This window comes from Apodemus sylvaticus, chromosome 4 (genome assembly GCF_947179515.1).
Source record: "Apodemus sylvaticus chromosome 4, mApoSyl1.1, whole genome shotgun sequence".
NCBI classification, from domain to species: domain Eukaryota; kingdom Metazoa; phylum Chordata; class Mammalia; order Rodentia; family Muridae; genus Apodemus; species Apodemus sylvaticus.
In genome coordinates this window covers 78,856,292-78,875,338 of record NC_067475.1, presented here as the reverse complement: position 1 = coordinate 78,875,338, position 19,047 = coordinate 78,856,292, and the positions used below count along the sequence as shown (strand labels likewise).

General features: G+C 40.3%; 1 protein-coding gene across 1 annotated transcript in view; it reads left to right on the top strand.

Moving 5' to 3' along the window:
- The window catches only part of Khdc4 (KH domain containing 4, pre-mRNA splicing factor), a 31,573-nt gene extending 14,637 nt beyond the window's left edge, over positions 1-16,936 (top strand). The window contains exons 8-14 of the mRNA XM_052180111.1: positions 697-757; positions 1,937-1,994; positions 2,226-2,479; positions 13,071-13,238; positions 14,113-14,225; positions 14,846-14,937; positions 15,710-16,936. Coding sequence (XP_052036071.1) covers positions 697-757; positions 1,937-1,994; positions 2,226-2,479; positions 13,071-13,238; positions 14,113-14,225; positions 14,846-14,937; positions 15,710-15,909 — 946 coding nt within the window. The 3' untranslated portion in view covers positions 15,910-16,936. The remainder of the gene's footprint in view (positions 1-696; positions 758-1,936; positions 1,995-2,225; positions 2,480-13,070; positions 13,239-14,112; positions 14,226-14,845; positions 14,938-15,709) is intronic.
- Positions 16,937-19,047: the final 2,111 nt, after the last annotated feature.

The following is a 19,047-nucleotide window of genomic DNA, read 5'->3' as shown; positions in this document are numbered from 1 at the left end:
GAGGATACTGCGTCACCTGTGACTGGAGTTAGGAATGGTTTTAAGCTACCATATAGGTGGGGGGAATCAAATCTTTGTCTGGAAGAGCAGTAACTGCTCTTAATTGCTGAACCATTTCACCAGTACTCCCATTGTCTCTTTATGTCAAAAGAACCATTATCCAGAGATTTGGTACTATAAAATATTTGCAGCAGTGATATATTAGTTATAACTTCAAAGACGTTGCTAGTACGGATGTAGTAGGCAGTGGCAAATCCCTTAAGCTAGCATACGGGTAGGCGGGGCAGGTGATCTTTGTGTTTGAGGCCAGCCTGGTCTACACAGTTAACTAGAGCTACATAATGATATCCTGTCTCAACCACAAAAAGAAAACAGCCTTATCTTTATGTTCCCATTTAAAGGACTTCAGAGTGCTAGATTTGGTATGTGAATATACCAAAGTGTGTACACTAGCATAAAATAAGTCTGGCCAGGCAGTGGTGGCATACGCCTGTAATCCCAGCACTTGGGATGCAGAGGCAGGTGGATTTCTGATTTGAGGCCAGCCTGGTCTACAGAGTGAGTTCTAGGACAGCCAGGACTACACAGAGAAACCCTGTCTCAAAAAACCAAAAAATAAAATTAAAAATAAGACTTGGCCTTTGCTTTTTGATTTTGCTTTTTGATGACCATTTTGTGGTTTATTCTTCTTTGTAGTCATCCCAAACCTGAAGGCCTGGCTGCTGCCAAGAAACTCTGCGAGAATCTTTTACAAACAGTGAGTTTGCTGGTGATTGAAAGCAAGGTCTAGGTACACAGTTGTGCATTCTAGCACTGACCTATAACTAGACTGGACACTGACATGGTCTTTAAAAAGTAAATTAATAATATTGTATTAAATTTCGTGAGCTCTCTGTAACACATGATGAGAGATTAAATCAACATTACACAGTAATGCTGATCCTTGGCTAATTGTATGAACATGATACAATCTAGGGTCATCAGAGAGAGCAAGCCTCAGTTGGGAAAATGCCTCTCTAAGATTCCTGTAGGCAATCTGTAGTACATTTTTTATTATTAATAAATGATGTATTTACATTCTGACCAAAGCTTCCCCTCCCTCCTCTTATCTCATTCACTCCCCCTCCTCCATTTACCTCCATCCACCCTCTCCCCTGTCTCCTCCCATGGATGTCAAGTTTCAGAAAGACTGGGGGCATCTACTACTGAGGCTAGACAGTGCAGCCCAGATAGAGGAAAAGGGGTCCAAAGGCAGGTAATGTAGTCAGAGACAGCCTGCTCTACTTTAGGAGTCTCCTAAAGCATGAGGCCCCAGCTGCACAGCTATTAGGCGTGTGCAAAGGGCCTGGACCCATCCCATGCATGTGCATGGGATTATTTGATTTTGTAGATTTTCTTGTGGTCTCCATGACCCCTTTGGCTTCTTCAAGTCCTCCTCCCCCTCCACAGGATTCCCCAAATACCTCTTAATGTTTGGCTTTGGGTCTTAGAATGACTTTGTGCTCCAGATTGTGTAGTTTGGATGTTTAGAATTGTGTTTTCTGAGGCTGGAGAGATGGCTCAGTGGTTAAGAGCACTGACTGCTCTTCCAGAGGTCCTGAGTTCAATTCCCAACAACCACATGGTGGCTCATGACCATCTGTAATTGGATCTGATACCCTCTCCTGGTGTGTCTCGAGACATCTACAATGCACCCATATATATTAAATAAATAAATAAATAAATAAATCTTAGAAAAAAAAGAATTGTGTTTCCTGCTGATATAAGGAATATACATATAGCTTTCATACATGCGTACCCTTTAACTCATTGAATCAGTGTATCAGCAGAAATATTTTCATTCCCTGTTGCTTTAATTTAGTATATAATCATACTCTATAAACATGAAGTCACTTGGGACTGGCCTTTATTAACTTTGTTTTATCCATTTTTCTAGGTTCATGCTGAGTATTCTAGATTTGTGAATCAAATTAATACTGCTGTACCATTACCAGGTGTGTATGGCTTAAAGTGTTAAGATATTTTGGTACTGATATGTATGGTTAAGTGTGATCCCTGAGGCTACGCTGGTTTTGCCAGGGCACTAGTGGTGGTTCTTTTAACTTAGGGTAATTTAGAAAGCCATTCTTGCCTTAATGTTTATCTTCCTAGGTGTTGTTTAGTAATCAGGTAAATTGTTTCATTCTGCTACAGCTGATTAAACGCTTTTTTTCTTCCCCCCTCAGGCTATACACAACCCTCTGCTATAAGTAGTATCCCTCCTCAGCCACCATATTATCCATCCAATGGCTATCAGTCTGGTTACCCTGTTGTTCCCCCTCCTCAGCAGCCAGCTCAGCCTCCCTATGGAGTACCAAGCATAGTGCCCCCAGCTGTCTCATTGGCACCTGGAGTCTTGCCAGCATTACCTACTGGAGTCCCACCTGTGCCAACACAGTATCCGATAACACAAGTGCAGCCTCCAGCTAGCACTGGACAGGTAGGATGACGGGATATGTAATCTGCTATTGTTGAACCTGGTGGGAAAACTGAGGAAAGGGTGCTTTCTAGAAATTAGTCCTATTCTGTATTTTGCCCTGCTGTCTGTGTCCTACACCAACTCACTGAGGGCTTTGGGATATGTCCTCCTATTTTCACAGTTTTTAATTAGTTTCACGTGTCTTGCCCCTAATTAGCTGTATAAAGTGGGGTCATTGGCAGACTTTCTATAAAGTACTCAATAACAAATGCTCTAGACTGTGGGGCTCTACAGGCTCTGTCATAGTACTCTTGCTGTATAAAAGCTCTAGGAAGCACCTAATGAATGGGATTGTATTCTTTAATTATGACATGAGTGGCAGGTCTGTTCATTCCCTGTTCTTAGCTTTGTGGTCTCAAGTTCTCAAGGGCAAAGAGGCTGACATGCAGCACACACCTCTTAGTCGTTGGATCTGAACAGGTCTTCTTTTAATGTGTATGTATGTGTGCGTGTGTGTACATACATACATACATACATACATGCATGTACCACATGTGTGTTTATGTGGTAGTGGCTTTAAGAGGGGTCAGATCCCCTAAATCTGGAGTTGCAGGTGCATGTGAGATTCTAGTTGTAGTTTCTAGAAACTAAACCCGGGGTCACTGCAAGATCATCAAGAGCATTGAGCCATCTTTCTAGCCCATATTTGTTTGTTGTTGTATGGATTGTTGTGTATGTGCATGCCACTGTGCATGTGAGGTCACAATGTGCAGTTTCTCTCCTTCAATCATATGAGCCCCAGACTAAGTTCCAGAGCCGAACTTAGGTCATCAGATGCAGTGACAAGTGCCTTCCCCCCTGGAGACACCTCATCATTTTGTTATTTGAAGTGTTCTTATATAAACTATGCTGGCCTTAAATGCCTGAAATTCCAGGCTTCACCTCCCCCTTGCTAGAATGACAGACACTTTGCTCATCTCTGAGCTCTCTGTTCTCGACTTAGCAATAAATATTTCAGGGACTGGAAGACCAGTCAGTCAAGTACCTATCACAGAGGTATGAAGACTTGAGGTTGAACCCAAATGAAAAAAAACTGTGGATGTAGGACTGAGCATGGGGGTTTGTAGCTTTAATCCCAGCACCTGAAGGCAAAGGCCAGCAAAAGCTACATAGTGAAACTCCGTCTCAAAATTTAAAAAGAAAAAAGAAGGTAAAGCTAATAATGGTGGAAGGCAGAGACAGGTTGATCCTGGGGCCCTCTTGACAGTTTAGCTTGATTTAGGAGTTTCAGCTCAGCACGAGGCAGCATGCCAAAAATAGCAAAACAAAACCAAATAACTCTAGGCATGAGAGGTGGCTCCGTGGTTAGAAGTGCTTTCGGTTCTTGCCGAGGGCCTGGTGTCCCCAGGACCCATATTAGGCTTCCATGGCCGCCTGTAATTCCAGTTCCAGGGGATTTTCAACCTCTTCCGACCTGTGTATGGGGCTTGAGGGTAGGATTTTCTGTGTGCATACAGGTGTCTGGTTGCTCTAGGAGCTGTGACTATTCCGGAATTTGTTCTGCAGACCAAGTTGGTCTTAAAACTCACTGAGATCTACCTGCTTCTGCCTCTGAGTGCTGGATTAAAAGGAGTGTGCCACCGCAACAGCTGTAGAGTGCAGTCTGCAAAAACCAGAATTGTTAAACAAGCAGGCTTTCCTCTCTAATGGAATGGGGGATATGCGTGTTGCCTGTCTTCTATCCAGAAGGCTGTGAATGGAAGTGTTAATACCCAATACCTAATGCTATTCTATGGAGCCAGCCTTCACTTGAATTCCCCAAAATCCTGAGCAATGTGCATGGGTTAATAGAGCCATCTTAGGCTTATTACAGATCCTCCATTCCGAGGCTCTCACGAACAGTGTCTCTGACAATAGAACCCAAGGCTTTACTGTGATAATTGTCATCTGGAAATTTTTTTCTCCAAGTTGGATTGTGTTTAAATATGTAACTTGTAAACTGTTAAAGACAGCTAAGGCATATAAGGTGAGAGACCTCGCAGAAGATGACACTGTCCACTGTGCTTGGAGCTATCCCTACAGTCATGCAAATACAAATGTTTGATTCGCACTTTTTCAGGCATGAGTTAAAAGCAAGTAACTAGATTAGGTATAGTTAATAGATGGTCCTCAATGTTTCATTGGACATTTTAACTGTTGAATGATTGATACAATCTAACTGTAGCTTTGTCAGTTGAACATCAGCCTTAACAAAATAAGAAAATTTATATTTATTACTAAAACATCATTTTTAAAATTTATATTCTTAGTCAACAAAATCTTTAATAATAAATATGTAAGTAGACTTAAGATGAAATATTTTAAAAAGAGTAAATTAAAATGTAAAAGTAATACATGTTTCTCAAATTCCTTTGGAAGCCAAAGGGGGTTAACATTCAGTAGAAGTTTTATTATTTGAAAGTTTTCTCCTAAAATCACTTTTTCGTACAGGCTAAAATCTGTTACACCAAACCATCTACCAAAGCCTTCCAACAAACTCTTCCTCTGTCAAAGTGTTAGGTTTTGACATCGTTTACATTTTTATTTCATTTACAATATCATCTGGATATATACTTTGATGCTTGCATAGAAAACTCAATCATAGCTGGGTGGTGGTGGTGCATGCCTGTAATCCCAGCACTCTGGGAGGCAGAGGCAGACGAATTTCTGAGTTTAAGGCCAGCCTGGTCTACAGAGTGAGTTCCAGGACAACCAGGGCTATACAGAGAAACCCTGTCTCAAAAAAACCAAATCCAAAAAAAAAAAAAAAACCCTCAACCATTTTCTCCTTAAAGATCTATGATTATTTCTCAGGTACTTCTAAATAACCTGCCACCTAGTAAAAGCTCTTTTTGAGTTCAAAATTAAGTCCTTAATTTAAAAAATCTTAAGTGTGGGGGCCAGGGGGACTTAAGACAAGGTTTCTGTGTTACCTGGGATGCCCTGTGACTCACTCTGTAGACCAGCCTGGCCTTGAACTCAGGGATCCCTTTACCTTTAGCACTGGGATTAAATGCATGTGCCACCATTGCCCAGTAAAAACCCTAGATCTTAATTTAATAAAGCCAGAAATTTAAATCTTTAAAAATAGGTTACAGGGGCTGGAGAGATGGCTCAGCGGTTAAGAGCACTGACTGCTCTTCCGAAGATCCTGAGTTCAAATCCCAGCAACCACATGGTGGCTCACAACCATCTGTAAAGAGATCTGACGCCCTCTTCTGGTTGTCTGAAGACAGTTACAGTGTACTTAGATATAACAATAAATAAAATTTAAAAAAAAATAGGTTACAAATGTTAATGTTTTGTATGTTTTTTAACTTTCGTGCTTGCCCTTTGTCTGATCAGACTCTGGCAAGGGAGTTAATCAGTGGGCTTCCACAAAGCCTTTCTGTTAGAGCCACTGTGCTGTGTAATGTAAGGGTATTAGTAATGAATGGAAATCAGTTTGCCATCTGAAACTGTGGCTGTCTATGTCCAGGATTTTTTTCCACTATTAGGTATATAGAAATCTGTATTAAGATTTACTAAAGCCAGACTGGAGAGATGGCTCAGAGGTTAAGAGCACTGACTGCTCTTCCGAAGGTCCTGAGTTCAATTCTCAGCAACCACCTGGTGGCTCACAAACATCTGTAATGGGATCTGATGCCCTCTTCTGTTGTGTCTGAAGACAGCTACAGGGTACTCATATAAATAAAAATAAAATAAATTAAAAAAAAAATTTACAAAAACTATACGCAATGCCTCTCCATTATCTACTCAGCTATATAGTACAACAAAGGGTGTGGCATGGAACCCTGGGGCTCCAATAAAAGTATCAATCAGTCATACAGGGAATTCCGCGGTTTCCCTCTATGACTCATTACAACTAAAAGTGATAATGTCCAACTTGTACTAGCAAATGATTTAATAAGCTTACACTTTACCTTTAATCCCAGTGCTTGGGCGGCAGCGGCAGGCAGGTCTCTTGAGTTTAAGTGGAGCCTGGTCTATGCAGTAAGTTCTAGGGCGGCCATGGCTATACAGAGAAACCTATCTCCAAAAAAAAAAGTTTTTATAATTTATAAAGTATTACTCATGTTACTAAAATATCATATAGTCTATAGGTAAAGCTAATATTGAATACCATAAATACTTAATTGGCAAATTTTTAAAAATTAAAGGTGTATGTGGCTGCAGTGACATATATCCCCACATGCTATGCAATATTTAGTCATGCTAAGTTTACATTACACTGTAGAGGGAAATAGTACACAGGTACTCAGTTAACGCTAGAGTCTTCTGGAGTGCTGGCAAAGAATTGAGTTTACAGCCTAGTGATCCTTTGTTATCTGTCAGACCTGACACGTATCCCTCTAAATATTATGTTCTTTCTAAATCTTGAACATTGCTTCTCAGTCCATAAAGCCCATCATTATGGGACATGTCATTTATACTTTACTGTAGCTGAAGTGACTTCTGTATTATTTCAGGGCCAAGCCAATCCTGACTTCCACAGACATTGTATTTACCACAGTCCTCCCTAGACACTTATCTTGAGTGTTGTTTCAGTACCCATTTTTAATGGGAGAAGCCATATGGACTTTGCAGAGAGTTTTTATGGAAACATGTCATCTAAAACTTTATTATTGTACACGTGGGACTGAGTTAATTGTCTTCAGGAAACTTTTCCCCAAATTGTGCTGTGATTTTTTATAGCTAAGAGAAACCACCCATGGGCAGATTCCAAAAGTTTGGCCCAGAACCTGCTAAGTTGGGCTATACCTCCTAATAAAGACCTGCTGAGTTCATACCTTACACACATTGTGTCACTGCTGGCTGTGACACTTGCAGGGGTCCTCCCAGTCCCCACATTGCCTTTTTTTTGTTTTGTTTTTTTTGTTTTTTTGGATTTTTGGATTTTTTTTTTTTCGAGACAGTGTTTCTCTGTATAGCCCTGGCTGTCCTGGAACTCACTCTGTAGACCAGGCTGGCCTCGAACTGAGAAATCCGCCTGCCTCCCAGAATGCTGGGATTACAGGCGAGTGCCACCACCGCCCGGCTTCCCACATTGCCCTTTAAAGGAGAATGCTTTTTCTGCTCCTGCTGCAAAGCATTTTTCCCTAAAGGAATGTTATGTTAGATGAGGTCTATGGACTAACCAGTGGAAGGTCCTGCTTGATGAATGAGATTTCAAGGTGACTCTCACTTTAATACATCTGACCAGGGCAGTATCCCAGACAACTGAAAAGTCCTTTGATAGACAAAAAAACTCATCAAGAGGAAATGCCTCAAGAGAAAGGATGCCTCATTGAGACATCAAGACTACCTTGCCAGGCTGAGACATTGGAAGCAGCAAGCATACAATACTGCCCCCCAGATGGCGTTTATAACTCTATTGCATGTTAACTCTCAGCTTGCAATGCAGAATCCAAGTGCTGTTTGTTGGGGGGCGGTGTCAGAACACCATCCAAGATTGGAGTCATGTGAGACTTCTGACCTCAGTTTCTTTAGACACACAGAATTGTTTTTGGATTATTCTTTCTTGTACCTTCTAGGTGTAGCAGATAGGAATGAGTTCACCTCAGATTATTCTTTACAGCCCTCTGTTATTATTTGTGTCATGTGTGGCTTGTCTTGGTGATTGTACACTTTACTCATATGACTGCTTTTAACCCTCAGAGTATAAATTGCTTAATGTATAGAGTTGGATATTGCATGAGAATCACCTCACTTTTTAGTTCCACACTTCAAGGTTCCATTGTCTTTAGAATGGTAAACCAGTGGTACCCAGAATAGGGACCTGAAGTCAGCTATGAGATAAGAGGGTAGGGACTCTCACTAGGAGATGAGAATAATAGGACGGAATCCAGAGAACCCTTTTCCTTGTATTGAGCTTGTGCATTATATTTTAATGAATGGAAAAGGACAGTATTAAAATCACAACTATTCAATTGCTTACAAATGGTTTGAAATTATAATCCCTGGTTTCCAGAAGAAACTTTGCATGAAGTCTGGAACAAAATCTAAAGGAATATTAAACATATAAACTAAGAGAAAAAAATCCCCATTCAGTTGGTTCACATTAATTCATTGACTGTTATCAAATACATAAGAAAGATATGGACATGGCAGATAGGGACAATATTAATCAAAAGAGAAGAGATGGCTAATTCCTTAAATGAATATAAACTGAATGATCAAACCTTATAATTGTAAACGAAACAAAAAATGAAATCTTCCTGTTTAGGCAAAATTGAAATTAAAGCAGTCCGCGTCGATAGCTATTCCAGTGACAACTCCTTCACACACATACCCACATCCCCCAAGTAGGCCTCTAGTCTAGGCTGACCTCCAACTCAAAGAAATACCTGTTTTCCAGTGTTTTGTGATTAAAGGTGTATGCCACCACAACCAGGTCCCTCAGCTCCCTTATTAGAGCCTCCTTTAGATATGTATCCTTTATTGCCTGAAATGACCCTGAAGCATGGAGTGAGGAATTCGATAATCTAAACTTAAATTACTATGCTCCTGGTGAACATTTAGGGAAGCATATGAAAGCTAAGTTTATAAGTTTATGATCTAGAAAAGCTAGGGTATGAGATTTGTTTCCCAATTCCTCTCTTGCCTCATAAGCTGCACTTGGTGTTTCCTATACGGTAACCAATCTGTTTAAAACTCCAGAAGGAAAGTCAGCCTTGGATAGTCTTCACATATTATCTTGAGAGCCAAGAATAATTCTTGGATTTGATCATTGCTGTATTATATTACCCTATAAACAATCAGTTTTTAAGAGTATTACAAAACTCTATGGATTTTCAAATTTCAGATTACTAAGGAAGGATAGGAAATTCTTGTCCCACTGGTAAACTATGGGATTACAGGTACTGAATTTGTAATTTCAATGATTATCCAACTTTCCTCCCATTCAGATACTTACATTATTGATGGTTCATCTAAGCTATAGGAGAGATTCATGGTCCAGATAGTCATTAGCCTATCAATACTTTTTGATAGACTGATCAATACTCAGTCTAACAGGTAGAACTAGCAGTTTTGATTCATTTACCACTCAGAGTTGGTTCATAAGCCCATAACTATCATTTCAGATTTTGCTTATGTTATAGGATTATTTCTAGCAATAGACTCATACTTAGGGACACTCTGACCTTGTTGGTTTTATTGCAAAAAGAAATAAACAAGCTGATGCATTAACTTGCCCTATTACCTTCTCCAGAAGACAATTGGGAAGGAGTGTGCATCTGTTATTGCAGATGGTTCCACTGAAACATTGTAGATTCCTCTTTGCCTATTCTGGTCTTGGCAGTCAAAGACAAGGCCGAGGATGAGGAAGCAGTGAAAGTTAACAGAAAGATAGCAGATCTCTAGCTAATGGGCAAAAGGAGATATCAACCATATCAGGTCATCTGGGGCAAACTTAAGGCCCTGGGAGCCAAGGGAGAAGTTATTTTATGAAACACACACACGGAGCCCTGAGTCACCAGAGAATCTTTTTTTCTGGCAATGCTAGTTACTTTGATCTGTGCATCTGTGGGGAATGCCTCTGATCATGTCTGTTGATCTAATGTTTCTCATCCTCTTTGCTTCAACTTTTTTTTTTTTTTTTTTTTTTTTTTTTTTTTTTTTGGTTGTTTGAGACAGGGTTTCTCTGTGTAGCCCTGGCTGTCCTGGAACTCACTCTGTAGACCAGGCTGGCCTCGAACACAGAAATCTGCCTGCCTCTGCCTCTGCCTCCCAAGTGCTGGGATTACAGGTGTGTGCCACCACGCCCGGCTGTGCTTCAACTTCTAATTGGATGGATTCAGCTCCTATTATGTTTACTAATGACTGTATGATTGGACCTTGGGACTGTAATAGAATCATTCATTCTCATTGTTTAATTTTTATATGGGATTTGAATTGCTTCCTATTTGCATAGGAGATCATAACATTTATATTGCTATTAAAGGCACATATAGGCTTATGTTTTATAAGATTTCAGACTACTAATCATATGGGTCTCTTTTTCATTCTATTGTATTATATTGATTTTTCCGATCAATATAACAATATAAACAATAGTACTGAACATATTTTGGTTCTCTGTTCTTGGTGGCAGTATTATACGCCATACTTAAATGAATCAGATGACAGTTTGATTTATCTACATCTCAAAACCACTATGCATATCCTGTTATTAATAAATAGAGAGCTGGGCAGCGGTGGTACATTAGTCCCAGCACTTGGGAGGCAGAGGCAGGCAGATTTCTGAGTTCGAGGACAGCCAGGGCTATACAGAGAAACTGTCTGGAAAAACAAAAACAAAAAAAATAAAAATGAAGGGGGAGATGTGGGAACATGGTGCAAGAATGGAGTGTGTAAGATTTTTTGAGTATTTGTGAGAACACTCCAAGAAAACAATAGTCTTATGACCTCAAATTCTTCAAAAAACATAGACTTGCTCTTGGATTATGCTTTTGCGCCCCTCTCGTGTGTAGTGGATAGATAGTAAATTTATGTTGTCTAGATTATTTATTAATATAGGCTATTTATTAAAACTGGCTATTGTTACTTGTTTATATACATCTATAGAAAACCTTTTTTTCCATGTGAGACTTCTGTCATGTATGGCTTCTTCTTGTGATTGAACACTTTAATCATGTGACTTCTCTTAAGTCTCATGGTATAAGTTGTCAGATGCTCTGAATAAAGTTGTTTATTGAATTAGTCCACCTCACTTATTGACTCCATTCTCCCAGGTCCCACCGACTCTAGAGCAGTAAACAAGGGATAGGGTGAAAAAATTAACCTGTAATAGGAAACAGTATAATGTTGTTTGCCTTGGTAAGGAGTGTCTTTGTGCTTTTGGATCAGTATCTGGATAAGAGGTGATGTATACATAAATATTTAATCACTTGAATGGGGGATATTTTGTGTCCAAGACATAGTAATATGATTTAGCATAATTAAGGACAATTTTAAAAGTTCTAATAATGGAAACAATAGTTGAATAAAGATGCAAAAGGCAATACCTAATGGTATTGCTTCCCAAAGATGGTATTATTGTACTTAGAATAATGATCTTTGCCAGTGGTTTAGAAAAATAACCTCTGGCTGGGAAATGGTGGCATATTCCTTTAATCTCAGCTCTTTGGAGGCAGAGCTAGCTAGACTGGTCTACAGAGTTCAATCCAGGACAGCCAGGGCTGTACAGAGAAACCCTGTCTCGAAAAATCCAAATCCAAAAAAAAAGAAAAAGAACGTTTGGTTTTATGTGGCACATGGCAGTCAGCAAAAACAATCTCTTGAACCAACCATCTATTCATGGGCTCTTTTGATTTTTTTAGATTTTTTTTTTTTTTCCAGACAGGGTTTCTCTGTGTAGCCCTGGCTGTCCTGGAACTCACTCTGTAGACCAGGCTTGCCTCAAACTCAGAAATCCACCTGCCTATGCCTCCCAAAGTGCTGGGATTGCAGGAGTGCGCCACCACAGCACGGCTCATGGGCTCTTTAAAGGAAATTTATAGGAGTCATTCATAAGCACTACTGTTATGTTTTCTGTATTTATGAAGAAATGAAGGTTATGAAAAGTTAACACTTTGTGCAATATGATTTAAGACAAAAATCTTTAACGCCTGTTTGTAAAAGTCTTAGAATTAAATTTTATCCGGTAAAGACAAAGTTCAGTAGTAGTGGAGTATGTGTCCTTATTTCTAATCCCAAGCACCATCAATAAAATAAAATTGAATTTTAGGAAAAATTTGGATTTCTAGCACATCTGTATGTTATCTACAAACTTCAGTTGCAATGGAAAGATGAAATTAGAACATGGATTAATGTTGGGTCCTTCGATGTGGGCTCCTTCCAGTTGACCCACATCAGAATAAACTATAGCCTTATACTGTTGGCCAGCTATCTACTTCTGGGCTATGAGCATTGAAGGTTGTACAGTTTATAACAAAAAAAAGGCCATTAGTGGCTGGTGAGATGACCCAGTAGTTAAGAGTTGTTGCAGTTGTAAGGACCTTAGTTTGGATGACAGCTTTTGGTGAGTGCCTTTCAAGTACCTTCAGTAAGAAAAAGTATAAAGTCTTTATAGAACTTTGGATGGCCTAGAATTTGCTATGTACACCAGACCTTGAATTCACAAAGATCTGCTTGCTTCTGCCTCCTAAGTGCTTAAAGTGTGTAGGTACTATCAAGCACAACTATTTTTACTTTTTTTATTTTAGCTTTGAGATTATTTTGTGTGTATGAATGTTTTGCATGTTTGTATACATTTATATGTGTTGTGTGGGTATCTGAAGATGTCAGAACCTTAAAGGATTGAAGATTAGGCAAGTATGTTTGTTAGTAATGTTTTTAGTTTTTTTGAGGCATGCTGCTCTTGCTTTGGAATTATTGGTCAGTGCGTATTGTGTGTTCTCCCAGTGCTCCTTATGCCAGGTTCAGCCTGAGAATCAGAGCACTCAAACTGATTGACAATACCGGAGGGTGGGAATGTCAGTCATGAAACCTTACTGTTGAGGTTTGTTCTCCTCATGACTTATTCATCCAAGTCTCATACTTTATTCCTCCTCGGTTTCTTTGGTCTTAGAGCCCGATAAGCGCTCCTTTTCTTCCTGCTGCTCCTGTCAAAACTGCCTTGCCTGCTGGCCCCCAGCCCCAGCCCCAGCCCCCACTGCCAGCTCAGCCCCAGTCACAGAAGAGGCGATTCACGGAGGAGCTGCCTGATGAGCGGGACTCGGGACTGCTTGGATACCAGGTTAAATAAACACCACTCTTCTTTCACCTTACCCTGCTGTGTTCTCCCTTAAAATAAGGATTTGCATCCATACCAACTGTCTTAGGAGATAGCAGGGTCCCTTCTGGAATCCAGTTAGGTTGGGATCTTAATCTTGAGGAATTAATTTAAAGCAAGAATGAGTTTCCTTTGCCAGTTTTTTTGTTTTTGAGGTCAGTGTGATAGTTTAGAGGGAAGTCTCCCCTGACCAACACTCAGAAATTGTATTAAGTTTTACACTTTTTCTTACGGAAGATAATTGAAAGCCACTCTCCAAAAGCTGTCAATCAATCTTCATATTCTTTCTTTTACCTGTGGCTTTCAATTTGCTGTCCTTTTTGCCCCCATAAAAATGAATGGACCTTTTCCTTAGCTCCACCCTGCTCTCCCACCCCAGGAAACACTTGTGAAAATGGAGTGGTGACACCATGAACATAGTAAAGGTGGCCTGAAGGAGGTGCAGTTCAGTGAGAGCATGTGTAGTGTGTGGGCCCTGGCTTTAATCCCAGGTCCAGGATAGGCGCGGATAATTTTGTTGCTATTTCCTGAGGAGATGCACTTTTGTGTTTTATCACAATCTTTGAGACATCTTCAGAACTAAGTATATTGCAATTGATGTCGCTAGGTTTCTAGAAGCTGTTTGGATTTAGAGCAGTTGTTTAAACAATGAGTTACAATTCTACAGAAACAAGAACCCCTTCTTGACTTTATTCTCCCAAATCCCAAAGAACATGTAATGCCTTTTAATTGATGGCAGTTTGTCAGACAGATGAGGCACTTGACAGTTACATTAAGGAGCTAAAGTCAATGCAGCAGTTGTAGATTTGCTAATGCTACTGTATTTTTCTGCTCATAGCATGGACCCATTCATATGACTAATTTAGGTACAGGCTTCTCCAGTCAGAATGAGATAGAAGGCGCAGGATCGAAGCCGGCAAGTTCCTCAGGCAAAGAGCGTGAGAGGGACAGGTAAGTTATGGGAATAGAACAGTTCATTGAAAACTGGAGAATAGGATAGTAACCCTTTTCTCTGTCTCAGAGGTAGTTACATTCTGCGTTTAGGGCATTTTCCTAAATTAGGCAGTCATAGGAGTGTTAATCAAGTCATTTTTACTACTTCAGAATGATAGTCTGGTGTGGTGGTAGGTGCCCTTTTAAGAGGCAGAGGCAGGAAGATCAAGCGTTCAAGACCATCAAGTTTGAGGCCATCTTGAGCTACAGGAGACACTCCCTCAAAAAAGTAAAACGGGTTGGTGCGGGAGAGATGGCTTAGGGATAAAGATGGACTCAATTAAGTTCAGTCCCCAACACCCTCATGCAAACTCCCAATCATTGGTAACTCTAATCCCAGGGGATCTACCACTCTTTTCTGGTCTCCATGGGAACTTGGCTTTAATAGTCTTAAGTATGTTTGCAATGGTCTCCTTATTTAGACATGCTTGATGATTAAAGAGGGTGAAGGCAAAGGCTAAATGGTTAAAAGGTATCAGCAGTCTTTTGCTAATCATATCAGCAGTTACTATTGTTATTTTGACTGGGTAATTCAAAATACTGGATTTTTCTGAAAAGAAATGTCATGCTTTTGACAGGCAGTTGATGCCTCCACCAGCCTTTCCAGTGACTGGAATGAAAACTGAGTCAGATGAAAGGAATGGGTCTGGGGCCTTGACCGGAAGCCACGGTGAGTCCGGTGTAGCTGGGGGTGGGGTGGCAAGCAGGGCGGTGTGACTGTCAGCCCTCTAACACGGTGCTCAGTCAGGGTTAATCCAGTCTTGGTCATCTACTGGCTAATAACAATACTTTTTTTTGTTGTTAATTTATAAGGACAGTATATAGCTTTCTATTTTTATCCATTCTGTGTCGGGAATACAGTTGCCTGCTTTATATTTTATACATACCAGTGACATTAAAGTCCTAGGAAATACTAATGATGGGGAGGTAATTTCAAAATCGTGTTGTTCATTTTGTCTGATTGGAGGTCATCAGATGTAGATTTAGGAAAAGTTAATTTTCCTATGTGTTGGGAGCTGAACTCCTCACCCAGCAGCATCCTGGGACTCTGCATCCTGTGCATGGGATCATTGTATTCCTTGCCTCTAGTTGATAAAAGTGAACAGAAGAAAAAAACAGCTTTTCTTTCTTCTTTTCCTTTAGCTCTGTAAGAGGTGAGATGTTAGTCTGCAGAGGCACACTTGCTAACTTTCCTTTTTTCTTTTCTTTTTTTTTTTCTTTTTTCTTTCTCTGTTTTCTTACATGGTTCTGGTGGATTGTCATTTGCTGGTGCTGGCTGTTTTTCGTGTCATCATCAACGTTATGGGGTGACCATTGACCCTGTGGCTACAAAATGGTGTCCAACTAACCACTTATAATTAACATCTTTTTTTTAATTAACGAATTTATGGTATTTTTTTTTTCTTGGTGGGATATGGGGTTGGGGTTGTTCTCTCTTCTAGATTATCCAGCCAAGAAGATGAAAACGGCAGAGAAGGGATTTGGCTTAGTTGCTTACGCTGCAGACTCCTCTGATGAAGAGGAAGAACATGGAGGTCATAAAAATGCAAGTAGCTTTCCACAGGGCTGGAGTTTAGGCTATCAGTACCCTTCTTCACAGCCAAGAGCTAAGCAGCAGATGCCATTCTGGATGGCCCCATAGGAAATAGTGGACAGAGTTTTGATCCTCCGTGACTCTTCTTAGCAATAATGCATGCACTTGATTAAACAAGACTCTGGGATCTATTCTGGGGACCATCTTGGACCTTCGAAGACGTTAGGGACGCAGTGTCCCCTGTCGTAAAGGGATGCCATTCTTTTTAAAACCCTATTTCTGCAGTGGCATAACATCCGTTAAAATTCACTTAGAATCACAAATCTGCGTCAAGCTTTTTAACAGTTGATGAAATGTGCTTGTCCAGTGAGATATCAGGACAGAGTCATTGCTACATATGTTTGACCTGGTCTAGCCTTTTCCAAATGAATAGCCTCAACTCTGTTGTAAAGAAAGTTTTATTTGTATTTTACTACTATTGGGTCAATTTTGATAACTGGTTACAAACAAAGCCTTACTATTTATTAGTGGGAAATACTATTTAAGACCCTTCCTTCCATACTTCCATGTAATTCTAAGAGCTCCTCATCCCTCTTTACATTTGGATTCTTTGTTTGGAAAATGCTGTTTTACTAATTTAGAATGGTCAAATACAACTGGATCCTGAACAGGAAAATGCAGTTATTTTTGCCATGTTCTTTACTGGGATGGTCCAAAGCTGGCCCCTTGAGGCACACTTGTTTCAGAGAGCCACTACTGCTGGCACTGTTCTTCTCAGCTCCGTTTTCAGCTGGGTCAAAGAAAACGTGGAACACTCATCTGTCTCTCTCAGAACTGGTTGCAGCGAGAAGAGGGATGTGGTGCCATCTACAGGACTGTGACTCTGACTGGAATTGCAACTTGTCCTTTTTTCTTGGCATTGTGGGTTTTGCCAAAAGAACTTTTTTGTAGCAAATATTGATGTGTGGAAGTGAAGGAATTGGTGGTGAGCCAGGAGCGTCTGAGATACTGACTGTCATTTTTGCACATTTTTGAATACTTTGCAGGCTGGCTTTGTACAAACTTATTCTCTGGTTTCTTGTATGTTGTAAATAATTAGACCATAATTTCATTATAAATAAATGTATAAATATTCTGCTTGTCATTTCTCTTTTTTCTTCCCTAGCCCATTCATACACTAATATCAATAAACTCTTTTTAATTATTTTTTAATGTGCATTGGTGTTTTGTTGCATGTATGTCTGTGTGAGTGTATCAGATCCCTTGGAGCTGAAGTAATATACATAGTTGTGAGTTGCCATGTGGCAAATGGGAATTGAACCTGGATCCTCTGAAATAGTGCTCTTAACCTTTGAGTCATCTCCCCAGCCCTTATTAACCTTCTGTATTCATAGCATAATGCAGTTATTTCCCTACGCAGCAAGAACTTAGCAGGCTCTAGCATTTGCATATGTTCCTTGAGCTTATAATTCTGCAAAATATATTCTCAAATTCAAAAGATTTATGGTTATTATTAAGGTGCATGTTTTCTATTTTTTTATTTTTCCCCTTCAATGATTTACTTTTTTACAATTCATTTATTATTATATGTAAGTACACTGTAGCTGTCTTCAGACACCCCAGAAGAGGGCATCAGATCTCATTACAGATGGTTGTGAGCCACCATGTAGTTGCTGGGATTTGAACTCAGGACCTCTGGAAGAGCAGTCAGTGCTCTTAACCGCTGAGCCATCTCTCCAGCCCACTTTGTTTTTAAGACAGGGTCTCACTGTCTGCTCTTCTGGCCTCCAAGGGGGCCATGTGATACATAAAAGTTACACTTCCACAGAAAAATTAATCTTAAACCAAAGTGTAGTGAACGGGACACATTCTTGTTCCATGATGTGTGTAGCTGTGGAGGACATCCCTTCAGGGATGAGTTCTCTCCTTCCAGTGTGCTTCCAGCCAACAAACTAAGCTCTCAGCTTGCATGATAAGTATCTCTAATATCTGCTCCACCTTGACTGTTCCTGTAAGGAACAGGCAAGCCTCGTTCTCTTAGAGATCTGCCTGCCTCTTGAGTCTAGAATGCTGGGATTAAGGAGACCCACCGGGTTTGGACTTTCACCTGGTATTAAACATTGTGTATTACTGTGTAACTCAAAGTAGTTTCAACCACTGCCTAAAAGACATTGGAATGTTGTCTCTTCTGTGCTTTTGGCAATTGAACCCAGAACTCTGTCTATGCTAAATAGAATTCCACCACTGAGATATATTCTAGACACTTCCTCCTTTGGATTTTGGGGGACAGGGTTTCTTGTAGCTCTAGCAACCCTGGAACTCAGATATATAGAACAGAATGATCTTGAGAAATGCTTCTGCCTCCGGAGTGCTGGTGTTCTGGGTATGCTACTGTGTCTGGTTATTTAGTTTGCTCGCTTTCTCTTTAAAAATAATTAAAAAAAAAAAAGATGTATTTGATTTATATGAGTACACCGTAGCTGTCTTCAGACACACCAGAAGAGGGCATCAGATCCCCTGGAAGAGCAGTCAGTGCTCTTAACCTCAGCCATCTCTCCAGCCCCTTGGTGTACTTAGTGAGTTCTAGGACAGCCAGTGCTATGTATAGCGACCCTATCTTAGAAATTAGTATTTTGAGACAGCATATTTTTTTTGTCACCACCATTGCTGTGAAGAAACACCATGACCAGGGCAACTCTAATAAAGCAGTTAAATGGGGGATTTGTAGCTGGTCTTTGCTACTTGGTGGGTTCTTTTCCCCACCATGCCCCAGTTTCACCCCCTAACACTAAATAGAAGAAAAATGGGGGTAGAGGAAAGAGAGGAATTAGGAAAATGCCTGAATCCAATTTGTTTCTTTGACCAAAGCTACTAAGAAACCACAACCAACTTCCCTAAACCACCACCAAACCACCCACCCAAACTATCAGGCACTAGCATTTATATACTCTGAAAAGTTCTAGCATTCCTAATGTCACACAATTGTAGAAAATGCATCTGGTAAAACCATGCCTCTGCTAGAGCATAAGGAAAATTTTAGCTGCTGCAGGCAGTTCAAGCAACCCGATATTCTCACATCTGGGATTAAAACAGCTGCCTGATTCCACACCCAGTTCTTCAAAAGTTGCAGTAGCACATGAAAACCCTTATCCCAAAACTCAGGAGCTGGAGGATGGAGGATTTTGCATTTAAGGCCAGCCTGGGTTACATGAGACTCGGACCCTCAAAACAAGATATAATAATTGT